The sequence below is a fragment of the Ascidia mentula genome, chromosome 3 (genome assembly GCF_947561715.1).
Source record: "Ascidia mentula chromosome 3, kaAscMent1.1, whole genome shotgun sequence".
NCBI classification, from domain to species: domain Eukaryota; kingdom Metazoa; phylum Chordata; class Ascidiacea; order Phlebobranchia; family Ascidiidae; genus Ascidia; species Ascidia mentula.
In genome coordinates, this window is record NC_138568.1 from 4,326,910 (window position 1) to 4,350,131 (window position 23,222).

Below are 23,222 nucleotides of genomic sequence, written 5' to 3' on the forward strand. Positions count from 1 at the left end.
TGTTACTTTTCTTCTCGGAATCGAACGTAGTTGGTTCTGTGGAAGGAATGGATTTGTGTAAGCACTTCGTTTGTGTTGCATATAGGAATATATAAGGTAGTAATTGTTGGACAAAAAATAAACCAATGTCTCACTTGTTACATTCTTCGGTTCGCTGACCGCAGTTTTCTGCGGGAAAAGCAAACAAAGTTTAGACTCTTGATGTAGTAGTTGTATGAAGTAATAATACACAGTACCAAATGTGACATTGACGCATGTATAATTTGGATGAAACTTCGTCACAAATTAATACAATGTAGTACAAATTTATCTCGTAATCGTAGCAACGACCCAAAGTATTGTTAATTTTTGAATATTTTTATTTATTTAATCATTTTTTTTATTGGTAAACTATTTATATATTTTTTTGACCACACCGGGATTTGAACTCAGGTCATCCTGGGCACGAATCCCGATCAGTTTTTTTCTTGGTATACGGGTCGGGCGTTTGACCAATGCTGCCAATTACCTCAAAAGCCATTCGCAATTCTCTAGCGGCATCTTGCGGAATTCTAGTCATCGCATGAGTATCCACGCGAAGTCGCTCAAGTGATCCATTCCGAAGATTTTTCGCTTGGCTTTTCGTCACTGCTTCCTTGATGTCACTGAATATCTTCAAACGAAACACTATACAGTGAATCACTTTCTTTACCATGCACCACATACGTACCTCTTGTTCGGTTGCCGGTAATTCAAATTTGACATCATAAATCGTCACAACGCTTCCTTCACTGCAGAAAAAAAAACAGTTTCGTTTAGATATGCGCCGCTAACTAACCATAATGTAACTAAAAACATTTTGTATGGCCCTGAAATAAAGTGTTTGCCATTTCTTGAACTTAATCAAGGATTTAAACAACTTAATTACCATTTATTTTGCACTGTACATCTTAAAAATGCGACGTGTTAGTGAAGTTGTTTTGCAAAAGTTGTTCTTAACTCACATAAATTATGCAATCAACACTGCCTATTTTTGTACATCTGCTGATTTTTTTGTGTGTCTTTGCATTACAACGTACGTACCTAAACCCTAAAACTTCAACTGACAAAAATCCCGGCTCCTCCACAAGCGCCCTTTGCATCTAAAAATATTGCAGGTCCATGAAAATACTCAGTGTGCTTTCAATTAAATTAATAATGCTTACCAAACTCGTGCATTCAGTCGACAAGTTTTTGTAAATATCACTCCTGCGATCGAGTAATTCGCGAGTGAAGACGAGTTGGGGCAACTTTAAAGCTAGGGTAACAGTGGTGACGATTTTCTTTGCAGGCATTTTATTGGTTGATTTAAATGAGGCGTCCCAATCCAACGTTGAATTTAAATTTCCGAAGGCTGTAGCATCTGTGTGTGATTGGTGGTGAAACGTATTTTGCGCGGTCGTATTGACTGTAACGTTGTTCATTGTTGCGTTGTTCGCCTTTAAAATAAGCACCAGAAATTTTGTGTCGGAAAACAAGACGACAAATTTATATAATGTTTAGGTATAGGATATGGGAAAATGCATTTAAATCTATATTTGAACACGTATCTTTCTGTTATTGTATGTCCATATTAAGCCTTTTGTTTTGTAAGTAATAACACAGTTATTTTGATGCCATTTGTCTAAATAAATTAAATTCAACTTCTATGAAAAACAGGATAGATACCTGCTTGATGAACTGCTTCCAAAACTCTTGCTTGTGAGTAAACCACATGGCGATGGCTGTAATGTTTTCCTGTGCTTGACACACATCCAATAATGACCTGTATTCTCGAGTGTTAGGATTTCGTGACAGAAACACCCGAAAACCGATGGAAACAATTGCTCCACAGCCTAGAAAAAAAAACGATTTGGGATTTTTACACCCACGTGAAACAATGGTTGACATTTTTTACTGTTTCTCTTGAATGCGTCCACGAATTTGTCCGCGATATTGGGTTCTGTCCCTCCTTCGTCAGTTTGGTTGTTAGCTGAGTAGAAAATAGCAAACGATCGAAGATGAATCAGTTTTTAATTTTATATCCTACCTGAACCACGAGCCAGTCGATGGATTTCAGCATTTTCAACCTCCAACTTAATCTCAGCTGTTAAAGAAATATATTTGCTTAATGACGTTTCATGACGTTGACTTGCATCATTGCAAAATAAAATTACCCATAACATTTTTTTTCAATTTTTTAAATTGAAATTTGGCGGGCAAATAGATTCAGGAAGTTATTTTCCTAGATATTTAATCACCTTTGCTGTGTAGATGGAAACCAAGTAAGAGTAAACCGACAGCGACAAGAGCAAAAATGGCCCTGAAACACATCCTTGCGGTCGCCCTCTCCATTGTTGGACTCTCTCATAAAAAATGCCTTCCCCCTATTCTGTTGGCAACTATTTATTCACCTTTCAATATATATTTGTATTTGAATAGATGTAAGTTCTTGTCCGCTAAACAAATACTAAAATAGAAGATTCTCTTCTGTAACGAAAGTAACGCCAACGCTTAGAAAACACAGTGCACCTTATAACGCTGCGTCTACTGGTCTTTTACACTATTCGAGAAGTAACACTTAGGCCGATTAAATTCCTGGAGCCGCAAAGTGGCCATCCTCGTATTGAGCCCGAGTGAAGGCATTTAAATAATGAGTATTGATTAGAAGCGCAATTTAAGTGGCCACTTTATAGTACAATGATTTCAGCAAGGGTGTACTTGTGTTTGGTCTGCAACTAACAAGCTGTAAATGTCCCCATCAATCTGAGACATTATTTCATATTAAAATACTGGTATCATTGACGTAAAGCAGTGATCCTTGAAATATTCGGTGATTTCGAATGAAAAATGTCCTAATTTTGTTCAATACAAGTTTATAAGCAGCGATGCATTTAATTGTGTTTAATCCGCGTTAAGTGTTGACTGTACGGTTTATTTGTGGATTGCGACGTAGCTTAATTGTTAACATCCAAGGATGGTCAATAAATATTGTTTCCAATTTTCTACAGTTATCCGCAACCTGCTTGTTTACGTCAGGCACTGCCTTAAACTATGCACTTGGATAAAAATAAATCTTTTACACAAAAAGGGGTTACGCGTACAGAATGTAGTCATTGACAAAATGATATCATTTGCCCTTGGTTTCAACATTAGGTTTTTGGTAATTCGTGCATGGATATTTACATTGGTCGCATAAAAATGTTAATATTTGGTCGGATACAACGCCTAATACTACATCACCCAATTCTTCACAGCTGCTTGCGCAACGCGATGAAACGCAGGGCAACCGATTACACCGCACAGTTGCAATATAAACTCAAAGCAAACACGTTGGAAGAAAAAAAGACCACCTGAAAACTCGGTGCATTTTGGAATCGGCGCAGTGGCACAAGTCTGACGTAGCGCGAGCCAGAAAGCACTGCATCGTAGAAAGTAAACATGAAACCACATTGCTCTGAGCGTTTTTCTGTCCCCACAACAGCTTGTATAAATGAATGGTCCGGTCCTGATCAAGCCTTCTTAGCCCTTACACCTCTGTGGACAGGAGAGCGTATGAACGTTTCTATCCAACGTTGATTGTTAATGAACTATTTTCGAAAAACAACTAAACATTTTGTGAATATGTCAATATATTTCTAAATGCATGTTTGATGTTTTGCTGAATGGCGAATGTTGTGCAGGAAACAACAACAGATAGTTTCGAAAGATATATGTTTCATTGTGGAATGAATGTAGGCTACAGGCCAACTCAGTGCATTAAAACAGCTGTATGTCAACATTGAAAGCGTGCATTGGTGGTATACGACGTGTTTTACCAAGTATGTTTGTGTACTGCGACCTCGGACCTCTCCATATTACTGCAGCGCCAAAGGCAGCTTAAAACCCGGAAGCGAAACTTTAGAAAAGCAACAAAGCAGTTCAAATCAGCTATATTGTGCAAGTAAACTTATATAGTGTAGTTAATTGCAGTTTCCCCAGGCACGTGTTGACAACAGACCGAAGCCTTACTTCAGTGCAAGACAAACAAACTTCTGTTATATCTGTAGTCGTTTTGTTTGCATTGCCCAAGGAACGGCCTGTATTGGGCGTTCTGCAGTGCATTGCAGGAAATAATTAAGGTACTAATCACAAAGTACTTTGTACACAGAATCTCAGCATTTAGGGTGAGTTCGACTGCAAAATCCAGTCTTAAAGGAAAAACCATGAAGGTCATCTTAGCTGGATATCCGAAAACTGGCACAAAGACGATGGCAGCGGCGTTGAAGATCCTCGGATACGAAGTTTACGATTACATGGAACATTACTGGTACCATGGTAACCAGTGGAAGAAGATTATGACCGGTGAAGGTTCGCCAACGGATTTTCGTGAAATGTACGAGGATGTCGACGCGGTTGTTGACACGCCTGTGTTCTACTTCTGGGAAGAAATTCACAAAGAATTTCCAGACTCCAAGGTGAACTAAGATTCATTAAACATGCCACCATCACTGTTTGACCGTATAATAAATTTAAAAAGTAATATTGTTCGATGCTTTTGTCAAGATTTAAGTTATCAATTAAAAGAACCTTAATTTCATGCAATATATGTATTTAACAATACAAGTATTTAACAATTTATAAAAAGTAAACAATTATAAAAATTATCAATATTTGTAGTGATGAATATACTGTAAGTTTCCATGACTTATCTCTCACAGACTTAAAATACTTCTGTTCCTTAGATTATTCTCACTCTGCGCGACGATGAATCGTGGGTGAAAAGTTGGTGTAATCAAATCCACCACCTGAGAACTGAGTGGTTTTTCCGAATGATTTGGGTATTTTCTCCACACGGCTGGTCTCTGCATCGACACTTTGACAGACACTGTAAGTTTAAGTGAGAAACTTGTTCGGCGAATCCGTGATTGGAACGACTTACACGTTTTCTTTGTGGTATTCAGGCGTTACAATGTTCGGCTTCAGTTTGCCATATTTCTGGTCGGCACCAGAAACCAACGTAATGATGATGAAGTCACGCTATCGACAGCACAACCTCAATGTCATGCAGGTCTTTTGATATTACCTCTAGTTGTATCGTAATTTCTTTGTTTAGTTTAAAAAAAAACGTATCTATTTTTGAGCAATGCGTCAGTGAAATTTTTCGGAAATGGACGTCGTTTAAATTACGTTGAAAGATATTTTTTCAATAGACTTCGCCTTGAGTTTAATCAGTTTTAACACCAATCCTTTCGCTTAGAGTTGTTGCCTTGGCTTTTCTGGTTAAAAAAAATGCCAGGTTAAATTTACCAAGCAAGCATTAAAGCTAACGAATAGGCAAACCGACTTGTCTTTACTTTACAGAATGCACCGAAAGACAAACTACTGATTTACAAGGTCAAAGACGGCTGGGAACCGCTTTGCGAATTTTTGGGCAAAGAGATACCTGACCAACCCTTCCCGAGAAAGAACCTACGCGGAACTGTCTATGAAACGTTACTGAACGACAACAAGATCATGCAGCGTCTGTACCGAGAAACAATTGTTTCTGGCACTTTGTGTTGCGGGTTAGGTTTATTTGCAGTGTACAAAATCTATACAAGCGGAAGACTGACCGGTTTAGCTCGATCTTTGTTTACCACGTTGCCATGGTGAAAAATCGTTTGTGAAGATGTACAGAAAACGCGGCCTCTGCATCTGCAGGTCGCATTGATTTTTGCATGATTGGCGTTGTCGATTTATGCGATTTTGAATGTTTTTGTTCTGCCGTTCATGATCACGTCGGAATTTGTCAACCCGCATTGTTCGTTTTTGTAATTCCACACAATTACTTAGCCTAAAAAAGAAGTTCAAAACAAAAAATATCTCTCAGAACAGACACAGGTAGAATTGAGAGTTTCGTTTCGCAAAAGAAATCATTTGAATTTTGATTACTTGTATGGTTATAGCACGAATAATATGTGTTTCTTTTCGTGAAGAAAGGGGAAATTGGCAGCTGGATGAACTAAAGAAATTCGGCACAATTTTCTGTACTTAAAATATACAAAATACGGCTCGACAAGTTTTGTGTAGTATGCAAAAGATTCCTGTTATATACAGTGTGTGTCGATCCGCACAAAACCTGGTAGGCAAGAAACGAAAATTGGCAAATTGGCAAAAAGGTGTTCTGACATACTAGGATCCTAAGTTCTCCAACATAACTTGTTTTTTTTAACTTGTTGTTTTTCTATTTCAATCAACGTAGCTTTAAAAACTTGTATTGGCTACAGCGATTAAGCTGGAAAAATCCCCCATGTAGTAAGAATGTGTGACGCAACTTTGTGTACACGTTGCTGGCGTGTACATAGTAATAGTTTGCATATTTCTTTGGACTTTACATGATGCAATAGTTTCCTTATTTCAGTAAGATTTGCTTCTTCCATTAGAAAATAACCGTTTTTCGCTATTTTTGTAATCGTTTTTCGCAAATGTTCACCGGTTAAACATCCCATAAATAAAACATGGAGTTTAACGTTCGCAAAAAAACAGCTATGGAGAAGGTGGATTTGAGCAGAAAAGGATCTGTTGACGATCTGATTCGCGACCTCATCACTTTTATAAATCATCGGGAGGAGTATTTTACCACAAGTTCGTGCTCTGGAAGGATTGTGCTTTTGTCTTTGGAAGAACCAATTGTTCGTCCAGTGAAGAAAAACTGCAAATGGTTTTTGACGTCACACCAGCCAGTGACGCCCTCTGCTGTCATATCAACCCTCCACAATGTTACAGAGGGAAGTAAAATTAAATTTGAACCCTTCATTGTTCATGTTCAATGCTCAACTGTGGAGAATGCCCAGCTACTGCTAAAGGCAGCAATAACATCCGGCTTTAGGAACTCTGGTATAACCATGAACAAACATTGCAAAAATGTGATGGTTGCAGTAAGAGCCACACTTTGTCTTGAAGTTCCTTTGACTGACAACTCTGGCAGTCGACTTACCTCAGATGAATATGTTCATTATGTTGTCACAATCGCAAACACAAAAATGGCTGAAAATGAAAAAAGAATTAAAAAGTTTGAAAACCATTTACGGAACTTGTTGGACACACACCCTGCTAGTGAAAAGGTCAAGCGATTACATAATAAAAAACAAGAATTGTCTTCACGGCAAACCGAAAACAAAAATCATACTTTTGAAGACCCTGATGCTGTATCTGATTTATGCTCGTTATTTATAACATAAAGTTTTGACTATTTTATTGTGTTATTGGTTAATTTTATTTATTTTCGTAGTGCTGGTGTTTAAATATAGGCTAACAAATTGACTGTTTTCATTATGGCGTTGAACGTGATGCCAATATTGTTCTACAACATGGCAGGTGAAATGCTTTATGTTATTGAACAGAGATTACGGGCTCAACAAATTGAGAGGGACAAGTCTGGGAAGGTGCTTTCAGACATAGTATGCACTATGTTTAGGCCACAGTTTCTCAAAGAGATTATGAAACCCCAACCAATATACAGCAAACATGCCATGAAGACCATGTTTCGAAGACTGGTGCACACTTCCATAATGAAAGTCAATGATGACAGTATGGAGAAGTTGTTTGACCTGATGATAATGGCTGTGAAGTACGAGTTTACCCAATGCAGCCACCCTCGTTCCATACTCTGCATCACTTTTAACCATTTTGACACTGTTTTGGATTTCGTCTCAGACCACTACGATGCAAGTTTAAAAATAAAAGAGGCTTTCAACTCCTTTGTGTCGGCGTATGCAACGCTCAGTGACGGGGAATTCATACTCATAAGACAGGCATTGCTGGGCTTTCTGCAGGACTACAACAACAAAGTGTCGATGTACATGCAAGGAAAAGTTCAAAATGATGAGGGCAAGTTTGTCATTCACCCATCTGGGGAAACCCCCTATGGAACAGATGTCCCAGGGTTGATTGTTCTGTTCAGAAATGGAGAAAAGGAAAACATCACTTTCCGGAGTGGTGGCAACTATCGCCCGAGCAATAAAATCCTACATATTTCGTACAGCATCGGTGGTGAACGAACAACGAAGTTGGGTAAAAACATGTATGCGCAGGAGGTAACTGATTGCCTTGTAACTCACAATAATGGAAAGGATGTAGCAGTGAATGCCCCAGCTGTTGCCAAGGCGGAACTTAGCTTACTTGCGAAGTTAATAGGATCTGACAAAGTAACAAAGCCTTCTGAATTTCGTCTGCAACTTTTTGACAATAAACCAACACATGCACCGAAGGCAACTGCACCTCCTTTGGCAACGAAACGAAATGTGGTGGACATAACAGCAGCCACAACTGGCAAAGATCAGCTTTCAAAAATTGTCGATGATCTGACCATATCTTCAAGCAGCCAGTCTACATCTAGGGGTGAAGATCTTCTATCTTTGATGGATTTGTAACAGGGTACATCACTGTTGAATTGGGACTGTCACTGCTAAATTTATAAACGTACGAACCGCAATTTAATTGTCCTTCATGAAACGTTTCTTTCCCATCTAACATTTTCTTTGTGGTTTTTGTCGTATTGTATGGAGCACTTAAACTGACATTTATAAATTGCACATTGCCGTTTTCCTTACCATTTGGGTTGTGACCCAAATTTACCAATGAGAACAGAACACCAAAAAGGCATTTTGCCAATTCATAAAGTGTGTTTTGATGTTGTATCTAGTTCTAGCCGTAACACCATATGTTTGACAAAACGTCAACTTCAACTTTATTTTTTATTTTAATTTTGTAAAGAACTTTATTTTTTAGTTGTCCTGGTGCAAAGAAGTTTTTAGTAGTACTACTGAACAATGCCATATATACTACTTTACATTTAGTTTTCTATATTCACTTTGATAGAGCTTACTATACGTTCATATACATGGCAGTATGTAACAGTCACTTACTTGTATTTTGAATTATGTTGTGTTTTGTTTATTTTTGTAGTGTTAAGTTAGCTGTATGCTGCAGCAATGTTGCTATGACTACAGTAGATTTAGAAGATTTAAACACGCAGCTTTCGGTCAATAGCTACCTCAGAGGATTTACTTGCAGTCAATCTGATTTTGAGTAAGTGTGCCCAACCCTTTCATTGACTATGTTTTGCTTGGTAAATGTTTTGTTAATGCTTTAAATGGACCCTGCTCACTAATATGTTTTATTATCTGTATTGATAAGTCATTTGGAAGGTTCAACGGAACACATTTTTTGTTGATGTTTTGTAAATGATTCTTTTTCTGTTCATTTCAGAACTTTACAAAATTTGCCTGAGGATATTCCCAAGAATTTTGTACACATTTTGCGCTGGAAACAACATCTTCAAATTGCCCACCCAGGTAGTATTGGATAGTTGTTATTTTGTCATGTTAAGTGGATGAAACCTTTCACAAAGGATCACATGTTTTTTTTCAAATATTTACAATGGTTTTATTGATTTGCAATGCTATTATTTCCAGTAGTCGATAATGCTTGTTTTCATTGACAAACAATATCATGAAAATGGCGTTTGGCATCTGTCTGAACAATTACATAGGTCTAACACTGGTAAATTTTGTTTTTTATATCTTCCACTATTTTTACAGAAAAAACTTCTTTGAAAATGCCATCAGGTGATTTAACCCCGGAGGCCAAGAAAGAGCTGATATGCAGGAACTTGCAGGTTTGTTACACACATCAAAAAAATCCTTTGATGAAAAAAACTAAATCTGTATAATTCAGGAAGTCATTGGGGAAGACAGAATGAATGAAATACTCCAAACAGGCAAAGATTTACGGCTCTATTGGGGCACTGCGACCACTGGAAAGCCCCACATTGCCTATTTTGTGCCCATGTCAAAAGTCAGTGACTTTCTGAAGGCTGGCTGTGAGGTAATTATTACAATTTCTGTTTTTATTTTTGTGGCACCCAGCTAAGATCCTTTTTTAGGTCACCATACTGTTGGCCGACTTGCATGGGTACCTGGACAATATGAAAGCACCATGGGACCTTTTGGCCCTCCGTTCCAGGTAAGAGCAAGCTTTTTAGTGGTTAAAATACAGATCCAGGACAAATGATTTTTTTATTGTATGGCACTGGAATTAGAAAAATATGCATTGTTAATGATACAAGATTTTTAGTTTTGAATTATACTCTATTCAATATTTTGCCATTGAACAAATTTACTTTTATTAGGTATTATGAAAATGTTATAAAAGCGATGCTTAAGTCCATTGGAGTGCCTCTTGAAAAACTGCGCTTTGTTCAAGGAACGGACTATCAGTTGAGCAGAGAATATACCCTTGATGTCTACAGACTTTCCTCTGTGGTAACAGAGGTATGTGCACCAGTTTCTTTCAAAAGAGAACTTCACTGGCTGTCAACCTATTCATTTTCCATGTTTCCATACCAACCACCATTGTCACAAAAAAGTTTATAAATCAATAAAGCATTGTAAGATGGTTTATCATAAAAATATACAAGCCCATGTTTTCTGACAATGGGTTACATCTCACTGTTGTTTGGCACCGTGTCTTACAACAAATTGCATCATTCAAATTAAGTGAGGCGTTATGTTGTGTGTGAACCTAGTTTTTCATTGTATTGTGTTCAAATATCTTATATCTTGTAAATACTGTTTCTTGTTGACCCTTTAATGTACAGAACTTACCTCTGTAAATTGTATGATTTATATTCATTTTTTGTTATAATTGTAATGTGATTAGTAAATCAAATCTGGATCCAAAAAAACCAAAGGCCCCTGGCAGGCTGTCGATCGCACACCGTATCAATAATAATGTATTAAAATCCAAACACAGCGATCTTCAAACAGCTCAGATCGATTTATTTAGAGAAAAATATATTTCGCCTAAAACGGCATCATCAGTTTCTCCATTTACCAAAACTTATTCAAATAGAATGATTCTATTTGAATAAGTTTTGGTAAATGGAGAAACTGATGATGCCGTTTTAGGCGAAATATATTTTTCTCTGAATAAATCGATCTGAGCTGTTTGAAGATCGCTGTGTTTGGATTTTAATACATTATTGTTATAATTGTTTGTTAAATGCCACTGATTTGTATGTAGCATGATGCAAAGAAAGCTGGTGCTGAAGTGGTAAAACAAGTTGACCATCCGCTATTAAGTGGCCTTCTTTATCCTGGATTACAGGTGTACTATTGTATATTATTGGCCAAAAGACATATTTCCGAAAAATTGTCAACTAATGCATTTACATATTTATATTTAAATGGGTCTTGCATATTATGTCTTTTTTGGTTGTATTTTAGTGAATTTCATCATTTTTATTATTACCTTATGCAATAATGTTTAGGCACTGGATGAAGAATATCTGAAAGTTGATGCTCAGTTTGGTGGAGTTGACCAAAGAAAAATCTTTACTTTTGCCGAAAAGGTAAATACACATTAGGCATTTTTTAGGATGATGTTTGCTGCTATCTTCAATTCTACCCATTTTGTAAAAAAAATTACGCAAAACTTAAAGCACCAGAGAATTTTTCAATTCTTGATTGTTGTCCTAAATTCCCATTTAAAAATTGCTTCAAATAAAGATGGGTTATTACATTTGACAGGCATTACCTGCTCTCGGGTATGCGAAGAGAATCCACTTAATGAATCCAATGGTACCCGGTCTAACAGGAACCAAAATGAGTTCTTCAGAAGAGGTAAAATCATGTTGTTTATATCCTCATGAACAGTGTTCTCAACTGTGGCTCTCAATTGTCTTTCTTGTGGCTCTCATTGCTGGAAAAATTATTAACGTTTATACATAGTCTGCTTGCATTTATTGCATTGTGCCCTTTAGCTAAAAAAAGATTGAGAATTACTACTTACAACATTATACCACTACATGTATTATCTGCTCAGTAAACATGGGTGAAAAAGTTCTGTTGTTGATGATAAGTTTTTCCTAACATGAGTATTGCTATGTTTGCATACTTTCAATACAGGATTCCAAGATAGATTTGCTTGATGAGCCGAGCGCAGTAAAAAAGAAGTTGAAAAAGGCATTTTGTGAACCAGGAAATATTGACAACAACGGTGTACTGGCATTTACAAAATTTGTTATTTTTCCAATTTTTTCAGGTATAAATGCTTAGATCACATTAATTGCATAAAATAAGGACCTACTCAAAAATTTATATGAGTAAAGACATACATAAAGTGTCTGTTAAGTATGTAAAGTATATGTAATCAGAGTTCATTACAAGATGTCTGTTATGTAGGTAAATCAGATTTTAGAAATAATTGTATTTTTGTATGAAGGAAGTATACCCGCATGTTATGTAATTGCATCAGGATATTGGAAACATATGTATTTTTTTTAAATCCTGTAATAAAACCCTTTTTAGAGTTTGAAGTCATTAGGAGTGATGAATTCGGTGGAAACAAGAAATATGACAACTATGATGATGTAGAAAAAGATTATGCAAGCGAGGTATCAGCTTTGCCAGAGAATTTAAGAAATGTAAAGAAAAGCTTCTTTGCCAATTCAAATTACTGTTTTTCAGAATGTACATCCTGGAGATCTGAAGAATTCTGTTTCAGTTGTCATCAACAAACTGCTTGCTCCAATTATTGAGACATTTAAATCTCCAGAGATGCAGAAACTAAGTGCTTCAGCTTACCCAAAACCATCCAAAGGTTTATAAATGTTTTTAGTTTATTCAGCAAACAACACTGACTAAAAGTATTTGCGTCATTTATCATAATTTAAGCACCTTGCAAAGATAGTATTTACGATACTTAAAAAACTAAATAAAACATATTTTAGTTTATTATTAAAGTAATTGGTTTATCTAATACAATTTGCTAATCAATACTAGCCCACAACTCTATGGCATGCAGTGTTTTGGAAATAATCTATTTTCCTCCATATTTAAAACTATGTGTTGCATGCAACTGATAAAAAAATGTATCAATGTAATTTACTATCAAAAGTGGTAATTGGAAAGAGACATGTTTACCTGTATATTTATTTAACAGCAAAACCATCCAAGAAGCAGCCACCAAAAGCTGCAGCTGAAAATGAAGAAACAATTGCTGGGAAAGTGGACTTACGAGTAGGAAAAATTTTGAAAGCCGAAAAGGTAAAAGTTAAAATCTTAAATTAAAAAGTCATTTACATATTGATGTAAGTTAAATACACTTGATAAAAAAACATGCCACAGAGTTATTTAATTTAATAGTGCACTGTCATTGCTTTTGAGCTGAGCCGATGTTGTCATTTTTTTCTATAAAGTTCTCTTTTTCTTGTTAGCACCCTGATGCTGATTCACTTTATGTTGAAACAATTGACTTTGGAGAGGAAAGTGGTCCGAGAACTGTGGTGTCCGGTCTGGCAGGTCACATACCACTGGATACTATGCAAGAGAAGATGGTAGTATGTGTATGCAACCTAAAACCACAGAAGATGAGAGGGATTGAGTCACAGGCCATGGTCCTTTGTTCCTCGATTAGGTAATGTCTATTTAAGTTTAAAATGTTTCATTTAGTTTCGATAATTATATTAGTTTTTATGTATTTAAAGGATATTTTGACAAAAATGTATACCATCATTAGGATTTTGAATGGAAAATTTTGCCACAAAAACTAATACAATGAAGAAACTGGCCCATACTGCAGAAAACATTGACATGTTTTATTTATTTGACAGAAGTTTCTGCAAAATTTATTTCAACTAATGATGGTATACATTTTTGTCAAAATATCCTTTAAATACATAAAAACTAATATAATTATCAAAACTAAATGAAACATTTTAAACTTGGGATGCATAAAATATAAAAAAAAAAGCTTTTAAATTATGGCAATTGGTGAAATTTATGGTGAAATTTTGTTCAATATATTGTCAAAATATAGAAGTGAAACTGCAAGAACGATTGAGCTTCTAGAACCTCCGGCTGAATCCAAAGTGGGAGACCGAGTTTTTGCTGAAAATTTGTCGTCGGAAACCCCTGAGATCAGACTTAACCCCAAGAAAAAAGTTTGGGAAAAGGTTCAGGTACTTGTGCAGAATGTAAAGGCAGCTATTTTTTGACACTCTTCATCTCTGTGTAATGTTTTGTTGCCCTTTAATCAATAACATATTTTTGCTTTTAATGTCATTTATTTAATTTTAGGTTGATCTCAAAGTAACCGGTGAGGGAATTGCATGCTGGAAAAACCAAAAACTAGTGACATCAAATGGTCCGATAACATCTCCCACGCTGCGTGATGCCTGCATTTCTTAATATCATGCATTTTTATGTTAGTTTTGTGGTGATTTAGAAACAGTACTTTTTTGAGGTGTGAACTTATACGATTTCTTGAGAAAAGTGGAACACAGCTATAGGATGACCAACAGCAATATGTCAAATCAAGTTTAGATTTTCTTTTCTTGCTCATGAAATGCTGCTAATATGTTTATGCACTGTCCCTGACTGATGAATATATCAGACTGCTGATAAACCGGCATTGCCAATTTATTATGCATGTTTCTCAACTCGTTTTGAAAGATTTTGTCGTTGCTCTGCAGTCAGTTTGATGTGGCCATGTTGCAATTTGAAATAAGTTGTTGAAAATGGGTTAAATAAAGTATGGAGAATATAGGTTTTGTCATGTCTGCAATAAGTATTGACCCATATGGCAACAGGAAATCTAATCTGAATAACCTGGGTTTGAATCCAACTGTGGAAATTAGATTACAGACAAGTATCTCAATTAAAAGACCTCTGTTGCGATCACTGGCACATAAATTGTAAGTTGGCATGAACAGAACTCATTTTTCGTTTTAAACAACATGTCTGAGCTCTAGGACAAATAATAATGATGAAAGGAATGTCACATTAGATTTTGGGTTGATTTTTAATACAACAAATATTTAGAAATCTTCAAAGTGGGTGCGAGTTATGGTGTGATAGACACGCTAATGTACTTTTTGGATTGTGTAGAAGAAAAGGTCGGATACATGCTTCGTATAGGTCGATAATAATCATCAGGGGCATTGCAGACAAATTCAACACTGGCAATATCATGCAAAATATCATCATCGGGACCAAGGTAAAATGCACTAGGGTCAAAGGGTTCCCCATGTTTGTGTTTAGTGGTTGGAAGTAGCCAAGTGTAGGCCACAAATTTCTCGCAAAACTGGTTTGTGACGAAACCCCGGCACTGTGCAAAATACTCTTTGTGGTCATCAGCATCTACAACAGACACAATGTCTCCACATTGAAGGTATTGTCCTTTAAAAAACACCGTCTCAGATAAAAGGTTGGCGTTGTTTCCATCGCCCACTTTCGGGAATTTACTCTTAAACACACTGCGTCTGCTTTTGCCCTTTGTAATGACTTTGTGTCTTGTAGATTTAATTCTCATGGAGGCATTTCGGACAGGTCTTACTGTCTGCTTGTGCAGTTTGCTCTGGGCATTGTTTTCCTCCACTGATTCACGTTTGGCCAATTCCTGTTGGATGAAACACGAATGACAAATCAACTCGCCGTTGCTGTCTTTCCGCCAAATCACACTCGATTTGCTTTCGCAGTGCTTACACTCTGGTGGTCCTTCTCCAAATGGCATTGCGTTGTGAGTTGTTTGAATCTTTTCTACAGGTTTACCTTGAAAAACTTGTTCGGAGTAACGCACAAAGCATTCAAGCAATGTGTCTATAAAATGAAAAAATACGTTAAAACCTTATAACTTTACAACAGAAAATTATACAAAACATAATAATGATTTTGATTCTGAAAACTGAAGATAGGTTTTGATTTTGATTGACAGCTACTTTTGTCACGCATGATTGGGCATTCTGCTTCAATCGCTAGAGGACGCAAATCTCCTTGAATCCATTTTACTTGACCTCCAGCTTTCAGAAAGTTGTCACAAACGAAATACTTTCAATATGATTTATTAGCAAATAATCGCACATTTAATAAATAAAGCGCCAATGTACATATCAGCCTTTCCTCGAAGCACTGGCAAGAGAAATTTTCCACATTTCTCAGTGTGCTTTGTCAAAACAGCGGCAAGACCGGCATATTTCCTATGCAGAAGTTCACCATTAAATGTCACAACCAATGCAAAAAATAACTGTATACGAAGCAATAATAGGCCAATAAATAAAAAAGCAAGTACATCAAACATTTCCTTTTATTTTGCACAATTTGGGCTTGAGAGATCGAAGCCAATATGGTCAGCCGCCCATTGGCTTGGCGTCCAACCGTTCAAACTGAACATGTTCGTCAGATACGAAACTCGATTACTCTGGCAGCTACCTCCATTGCGTATATTAGAATAGACACCACGGATGACGTAGGGAGAGCAATGATCGTGTGGATTCACAGGACATAGAATAGGACTTCCACTATCCAGCTGCAAAAAGTATGTGTTGATTTTTGGAGATTGAATTAGAACTTTCCGCGGGCAATAATGATTTGTCCAAATACATACAAATGCCATATGTTGTATGTACAGGTTTTATATAAACCCTCGTGCAAAATTTCAGTTACATAACACAATTACAAATAATATGAGTCAAAGCAGTGTGCGTGTGCTAATCGAAAGACAAGTAAAATGCTTGGTTGTATTGCTGCGGCATAGATCATTTCAAGCCTGTCTTTTAGTGGCACTTGTTTTTAATTAGCTCGTCGTCATCACCAATTGTTATATGCTGTGTATGTTTAACTGTAATTTTCGAATCCACCAATACAACTCGATGTAATATTGCATCGGGCCAAATTTTAGTGCTCTTACCTTGCAGCTTGCTGACCCGAGTCGGCCAGTATGGGCGCATGCGTGGACGTTGTAGCCGATATCAAACTCATGACCAAATCTCGCCATGCAAACGCCTGCATCGATTACGTTCACTCCAACCTTCATTAGCACGCTGCTTCCAAACCTTGTGTGTTCTGGAAAAAAGCAAAAACTGATGTCACATGGCCGTTGATCCAGCACATTAATACTTTTCGCCATTGTGAGGCCTGTGTATTATTTTTATATATAAGGATCCAAGTAAGAAAATGGGTCTGGCAATGTACTTGGACTTTACATGTTTACACTATTGTTATATAACTCAAAAAAAACGCATTGTGACGTAACACCCAGGACTTAATTCTCAGCAGCCAATATCCATGTACCTGATCCAGTTCGACCGTGGCCGATGCCGAAGCAGTGTCTTGTCTCGTTGATGTGAATGATGTTTTGCGTTAGACATGCTATTGGTGCTCTCGTCCTATGAGTGAGCTCCAGCATGGCCACGTCATAGCTAAACGAGATAGGAATAATTACAGCACTGTATGTACTTGTACACAAGTTATTTGTTCAGTGCCTCAACGTTTTTGATGTGCATTGATTTCGCAGAATCAGAATTTTTAAATTGTGTCACAGAAATATAGTTAACTAAAAAGCAGCGATAAAGGACTATTGCTAATAATAAATCCTTATGCTTTTTTGGTGTTATTGACTTAAAGATATAACACATTAGCCTGAAAATACAAAAAAATACGTAGAAATACTGGTGTGAAACGGCCGCAAAATCTCACATAATGCACTGATTTTTCGGCACAGCAGTGAGGTTCTGCCCCAAAACCTACTGGTTTATTCCATCGCTGGTGGTCTGGTAGCTGCCATGACAACCGACGGATGACACGTGACGCAACTCCTCTACCGCCCTGTTGCGGAAACCGGTTTTATTCAGGTTGATGTCGGTTTCTCCTATCGTCACCCTGTATGCCTGCAGTGCTTTCGGCATTCTGCGCGAATGGAAACACGTTGTATTTGTAACAGCGCGCCTCAGTGTTTTTAATATGATTAACTAAAAAGTAATGCACAAAATTTTCACGGCTGAAACAAGACTGCAACATAAATTTTGTAGTGAAATTAACATAAATTCCCTGCGGTTTTAATAAACAAGAATGACAAAACTTATTAGACTTTATAGACCCGAGGTCAGCTTTTGGTATGCAAAGCACCCCAAGTTAGTAGAGATTATTGTGATCCTTATCAGTTAATTCAGAGGTAAAAGAGTTCTGGTGAAATAGCCTATGTAGCAATTTTTACTTTATTACAGTAGCACAAGGTTCGCCGAACTTCTTTGAAATATCGGGATATTCGAAGACAAAGTATCTCTGCAACCAGACGGTTGACGACTCGTCTAAAAGTTTTGCGTATTAACTCACCAGCAATTAACAATAGTCCGTAATGTTTCTGACTACGCATATCTTGTGGATACGAAATTTATTTTACATCATATTGTAAGGTTATATGTTTGGTTTCTTTGTTATTTCATTCATATGCTTTGTAAGACGTTTTTGACATTATACACAATCACTTTATTGGAAGATTTTCACATAAATGTCACGACCTACGAGTAGATTTTAAATCGATGTGACCTAATTTTTATCCGATGAATTTGCTACTGCGATATTAATATCATCACTGCACCGGTGCATTTCTGTCAGCAATGACAAGTTGAGTCATAGACAACATGGCTGTTGGTCGGTATCCAAAATGCGGGATTTTCGAAACTATTTTTGGATCCCAAACCAATATTTAAAAGGCAGCGAGCCAACGTTGTTACCATTGCTGCCAGACGATGTTCGATTGAACATGCGTTTGTTAAAGGGTGACAAAAGGCATAGCCACGAAGATGTTCCTTCTGGATTACAATCGGCATTCTGGATAAACGAATCAACGGTTTTTGTTCATCCAGGCGTCAATATACACAATCTATTCTGTTTGAAAAAGTGATACTGACGATGTTGATTTGTAGGCGAAATATATATATCAAAAACAACAGAAAGACAATTGACTTAGGTTTTCTCTTATATAACTTGTTAAAATATACAATCTACTTTGAGTTTCGAAAAGACTAATTACCTTCTGATGTTAACGTGGCACATCATGCTGACGCAGTGGGCAGCGGTCAAGACATGCTTGTTGGACACCAGAGCCCCTCCACATATAAATCTCCAGCCATCTTTTTCCCATCGGAAAATCGCCGCATGCCACGGAAATTCTCCGGGGAGAGCGTTGTGGCCGCCTGTTGTGCACAAAAAACACAAATAACCCAGGTGGCCCGGAATAAAGCGTTACCCTGATGGTCGGGTTTAAAATTGCACAGGTTTGCATAAAAACTAAAATGAAACGCCGGCCCGGCGAAACATGCCTGGTATTCTCTTGGTCTTTTTGTTGCAACACCTCGTCCCACATTCCCTGCATTCTCCGTTGACATTCACGCTGGTGCCGGGCGATAGCTTGTGACCTTTGGCACAAACAAAAAAAGCCTCGTCATGCAGCATCGTGAGAATCTCAAAACGTATTTAACCCCTTTATGCGGCACTAAAGGCCCAGGTTGATACACTGTTAGCGTATAAAAAACCACAGTTTTTGAGACGTAGTTAAAACTTCGTTTTCGGCATGTCAAGAAACAAAAATAGGATACCTCGCGAACAGGTTCGGGCGTTGTTTTCGACGCGATGTTCCAAACTTAATTGATCTAAAGGTGATTCCGCACTAGAACAGATAATATTATTAATATGTTTATAACAAACATTTCGATTTATCAGAATAACGCTTCGGTTGTAAGTTGCTGTATTTTATTTTAGGAAATGCCGTGGTGCCTACTCGCCATTGTTCACTGTTTTTTTTTTGTTTATTTGTGGTTGGTAACTGATGTAATCACACCGCACATAACACTAACATATATTCAACCGGATGTGCTTGTGTACTTTGTGGTCGAGTAATGGAATTTTGCCATGACTAGTAAGACACGATTTTAACTGCCTTACACTTATTCCGTGGCAAAAAGTTAGTCAAATCGGCTAGAAGCGTAAATTTATTTCCATTTCAACTAAAAATAAGGCCCCTAATAAGGCGATCGATGCCAATATAAAGTAGTTTTTGCAAAGTCTGAGGTATATCGCATAGTTTATACAAGGCTGCGACGTGTTAAAATCTACCAGTAATCATTTTTATCAGCGCGAACGTGATAAACAGAGATTAAATCGTTGTTGAAACATAAGCACCAATTATGTTTGATACACAACTTTGACAGGCTACCATAACCACCGTCGCACTTGTCTGTAACACCACTCTTTGTACATACAAACCGCTAAACCTTCTCACCCGCGGTATCCAGCAGTATCGTCGTTCCATTCGCCCAACCTATCACGAACAGAACGCTTTTGTTGGTCTAGTCCTGCAAAGGGATAGAAGTGATCTTGCAAAGATTTAAGCGTTGTGAAATATCGCAATTTGATATCGAAATGATGGCGGGATAATGTAAACCTGGTTGCGCAACAATTCGATTTTATCTCCTAACAAAGTTCGTTTCTTTGCCTGCTGTATAATTTGCTATTCCAAGAAAGCGTATATAGTGAGGACATATGTTACGTTGTAATAAAAATACTTCTATATAAAGAACATATGTAATATAAATAAAAAGACTGATTTTAAACAGTTTTATAATCCTAAAAAGTACAGTTCAGTGTCGCAAGACTGATACGGTTTATTATACAATCTAATTACCTTCTAATGCGTGGAGAATTCGACCGGAGATTGGACTTTTCCTGAAACAAATCATTTTAATTATACTGTATGTGGAAATCTTAAAAGGATTTTTTTCTCACCTGTGAACATTAATTGCCTTTGAAAAATTTGTCAAACTGTTCACGACAAACAACAAAACAAAAACACTTCGTATAATAACTAAAGTCATGGTTTCTGTTTGTGTTTAAGTTGAAAAAAACTTTTCTTCTGTAAAACAAGTTAACATGTTTTAATGAATTCTTCGGTTGCAAATAATCCATAAACAGTAGCGGTCTTTACTGTCACTCAGCTGACTTGTAATCCGCTTGTTAAGATTGCGGACAATCCGCCATCAAGCTTTCGAATTTTTGCCGCATTGTTCTGTCACAAAACGACTGCAATAGTTGTAATTATCTGTCGCTATAATCCACGTCCTGGCCTGAAATCACCTATGCAGTGCTGGCTTAACTAAAAGCTTCTGTATTACTTACTGGACCGGAGCGCACAGATTTATTTTTTCTCATTCTTGACAGTTTTGGCAAGGTTCTATCATCAGCAAGATGAGTTGCACGAACCCACATTAGAAAATCGGCAAGGAAATATTTCAAACCGACAAAATCAAAATATTACGTGAAACTGCATGGCTCTGGATTTTACCAAAAATTTAAACGTTGTTGAAAATGACGCACATGTGTAGTTCTGTTAAGTGATACATATCCAAAAATATGTTTCACTTTCTATTAAAAAATTCGAAGCCTAAATCTTATCTCGAGTGCACCTTTTAAATCGGTACCACCGATTATCCGGGTATAAGTGATCAACTTCGGTCGGGACACGTGCTTTTATATTTGACATGCACCGGAGGATGTGAGTCACGTGCCACTCATGAGCATCAGGGTTGTTCCCCAGAGAGATTGACACGTTCTTGATGGACAGTTTGGGGCTATGGATGCCAGGTAATAATGTGAGTTTAGGGGTGAAATTTGCCGCTATACCGTGTAAAAATGCGACAAACGAACTATGTACAATATGAAAAATAATGCTGAGATTGTAATTATTCGTTATTCTGGCGCTTTTCGCAAGTATAAGCGGTTCATACCTGTGCCATTTGTACTTCATTTAAATTCAAATTGACGGACGAACGTACGTAAGGTGAAAATTTAGAGAAAACAAGTTCACATTAAAATAACTTGTTTGGGTGTTAATTTGTACAATTTTAGTTGAAAATATACCTACATTGTAGCAACAGAACGATAAGTAAAGTGATCAGCGCTTATTTGCACTGGAAACGCGAATTGAAATTGCTCTATATCATTTGTTCACTTGCACGTTAATAAAAACCGTGGTATAGTTTACAGTGTAGTAAACTCAATAAGGCGCAAAAAGAGTTGACTTTCAAGACAAAAAGAATGATAAAATACGTGCATTGGTGGTTTGTCGCGTCAATTCAGTAATAGGAAATTTCCCTTTGGCACAAGCGTCTTTCGTACAATTTAACGGTTGTTGTACATGGCTGCTATAACCTGTTCGCCTGTGGTTGTGTTGCATGCGTATCTGTCACCACACCTCTCACGCCATGTCACCGGAAGGGACACAATGCGCATTCACGATGATTAAACAGACAAATAGCTGCCAAGGTCATATGATAGAACTGCGTCCTATCGACAGCATTGCCGAGTTAGGCAATTTAGCCGCGTCAGGCATGAAACCATCAAGACGTGGAGCTTTTTGTCAGTTGTGACAGTCATTCGATTCCATTTAAATATCTTTAATTTCACAATCGTAAGAAAAAACTTGATCGGCGATCTGATATGTCGAATAAAAGAGCATACGATATCGTTGGAGTGTTACTCGTACCGAACGGCTCCTCGAGACATTCGCGAGTTACATAATCCGAATCTTGCGTAAAGACGGTATTTTAGTTGCTGCTCAGAAGAGAGGTTGTACATTATCCTTGCTTGAGCGACATTTGTCATTCGAAGTTAACCATTTGATGCTACACAATGCTTACAAGGCAGCATGGTTACATTTTGCACCCAGCAAAGGGTCATGTGGAATACAGTTCATGAAAAAAAGCCTTATCGGTGGCCTTCGCCTTGATGAAGGTTGTGACAATTTTCACTCAAGAAATATTTTCACATAAAGAAGGCATCGATTTCGGGCTGATGGCGCCGGATGATTCGGCCATACAGGAGCAATATGAGCCGGGTTCGATAATAAAGATATTGGCGCGTTTACATTAGCCTAAAAAGGCAAAAACGCTTTGTCTGTGATTATCTGCTTGTCCAGTACATTTGATGACAGGCTGATTCACGTATTCGTTTGTTGCAAATGTCACGTCTGCGGCAAGGTATCCCATTGGGAGACTTTTCCGGCGTTTGACCTTTAAACGCTACACGCGTCTTACATCTATAACGCCATATTTCCGGTTGCGTTTTAAGTTGTCCCATCACTTTAATTTCTATCATTAAACAAATATATATTTATATAAAAACAAACGTTAAGTAATATACGTCAAATGCTGGAGCCAAACGCCATTCAAATTTTAACATGTCTTAAAACCTCTTTTTTGAAATTATTGAAAAGAAATTTGAACATAATACCAGACACAGGATTGTCACGCAAAATGGAATGCAAAAACATTGTTCAGCAAACACAACTCCAAGATAAGATGAACAAGTCTAAAACAACTTAATAATAAGGACATCCAGTCAGAATTGGTTTCTAAGAAGCAAGTAAAA

General features: G+C 37.2%; 5 protein-coding genes across 5 annotated transcripts; 4 read left to right on the forward strand and 1 right to left on the reverse strand.

Moving 5' to 3' along the window:
• The first annotated feature begins 4,163 nt into the window (after positions 1 to 4,163).
• Positions 4,164 to 5,793, forward strand: LOC145896086 (uncharacterized). Its single transcript, XM_082984920.1, has 4 exons — positions 4,164 to 4,454; positions 4,722 to 4,866; positions 4,941 to 5,047; positions 5,341 to 5,793. Exons 1-4 carry the CDS (start codon positions 4,203 to 4,205, stop codon positions 5,629 to 5,631), a joined length of 795 nt encoding a protein of 264 aa, XP_082841046.1. The 5' UTR covers positions 4,164 to 4,202; the 3' UTR covers positions 5,632 to 5,793.
• Positions 5,794 to 6,305: 512 nt separating this feature from the next.
• On the forward strand, positions 6,306 to 7,249 carry LOC145895305 (tRNA wybutosine-synthesizing protein 3 homolog). The gene has a single exon (XM_082984095.1). The coding sequence runs from the start codon at positions 6,477 to 6,479 to the stop codon at positions 7,197 to 7,199; it is 723 nt and encodes a 240-aa protein (XP_082840221.1). The 5' UTR covers positions 6,306 to 6,476; the 3' UTR covers positions 7,200 to 7,249.
• A 79-nt stretch (positions 7,250 to 7,328) lies between these two features.
• On the forward strand, positions 7,329 to 8,390 carry LOC145894796 (protein OSCP1-like). The gene has a single exon (XM_082983440.1). The coding sequence runs from the start codon at positions 7,329 to 7,331 to the stop codon at positions 8,388 to 8,390; it is 1,062 nt and encodes a 353-aa protein (XP_082839566.1).
• A 514-nt stretch (positions 8,391 to 8,904) lies between these two features.
• Positions 8,905 to 14,555, forward strand: LOC145895304 (tyrosine--tRNA ligase, cytoplasmic-like). Its single transcript, XM_082984094.1, has 16 exons — positions 8,905 to 9,048; positions 9,229 to 9,314; positions 9,561 to 9,637; positions 9,697 to 9,846; positions 9,905 to 9,984; positions 10,151 to 10,292; positions 11,044 to 11,127; positions 11,291 to 11,371; positions 11,550 to 11,642; positions 11,928 to 12,063; positions 12,330 to 12,415; positions 12,489 to 12,621; positions 12,964 to 13,067; positions 13,238 to 13,437; positions 13,840 to 13,981; positions 14,100 to 14,555. The coding sequence occupies exons 1-16, from the start codon at positions 8,960 to 8,962 to the stop codon at positions 14,208 to 14,210; spliced, it is 1,794 nt and encodes a 597-aa protein (XP_082840220.1). The 5' UTR covers positions 8,905 to 8,959; the 3' UTR covers positions 14,211 to 14,555.
• A 157-nt stretch (positions 14,556 to 14,712) lies between these two features.
• On the reverse strand, positions 14,713 to 15,616 carry LOC145895092 (GATA zinc finger domain-containing protein 1-like). Its single transcript, XM_082983844.1, has one exon. It carries the CDS (start codon positions 15,532 to 15,534, stop codon positions 14,866 to 14,868), a length of 669 nt encoding a protein of 222 aa, XP_082839970.1. The 5' UTR covers positions 15,535 to 15,616; the 3' UTR covers positions 14,713 to 14,865.
• Positions 15,617 to 23,222: the final 7,606 nt, after the last annotated feature.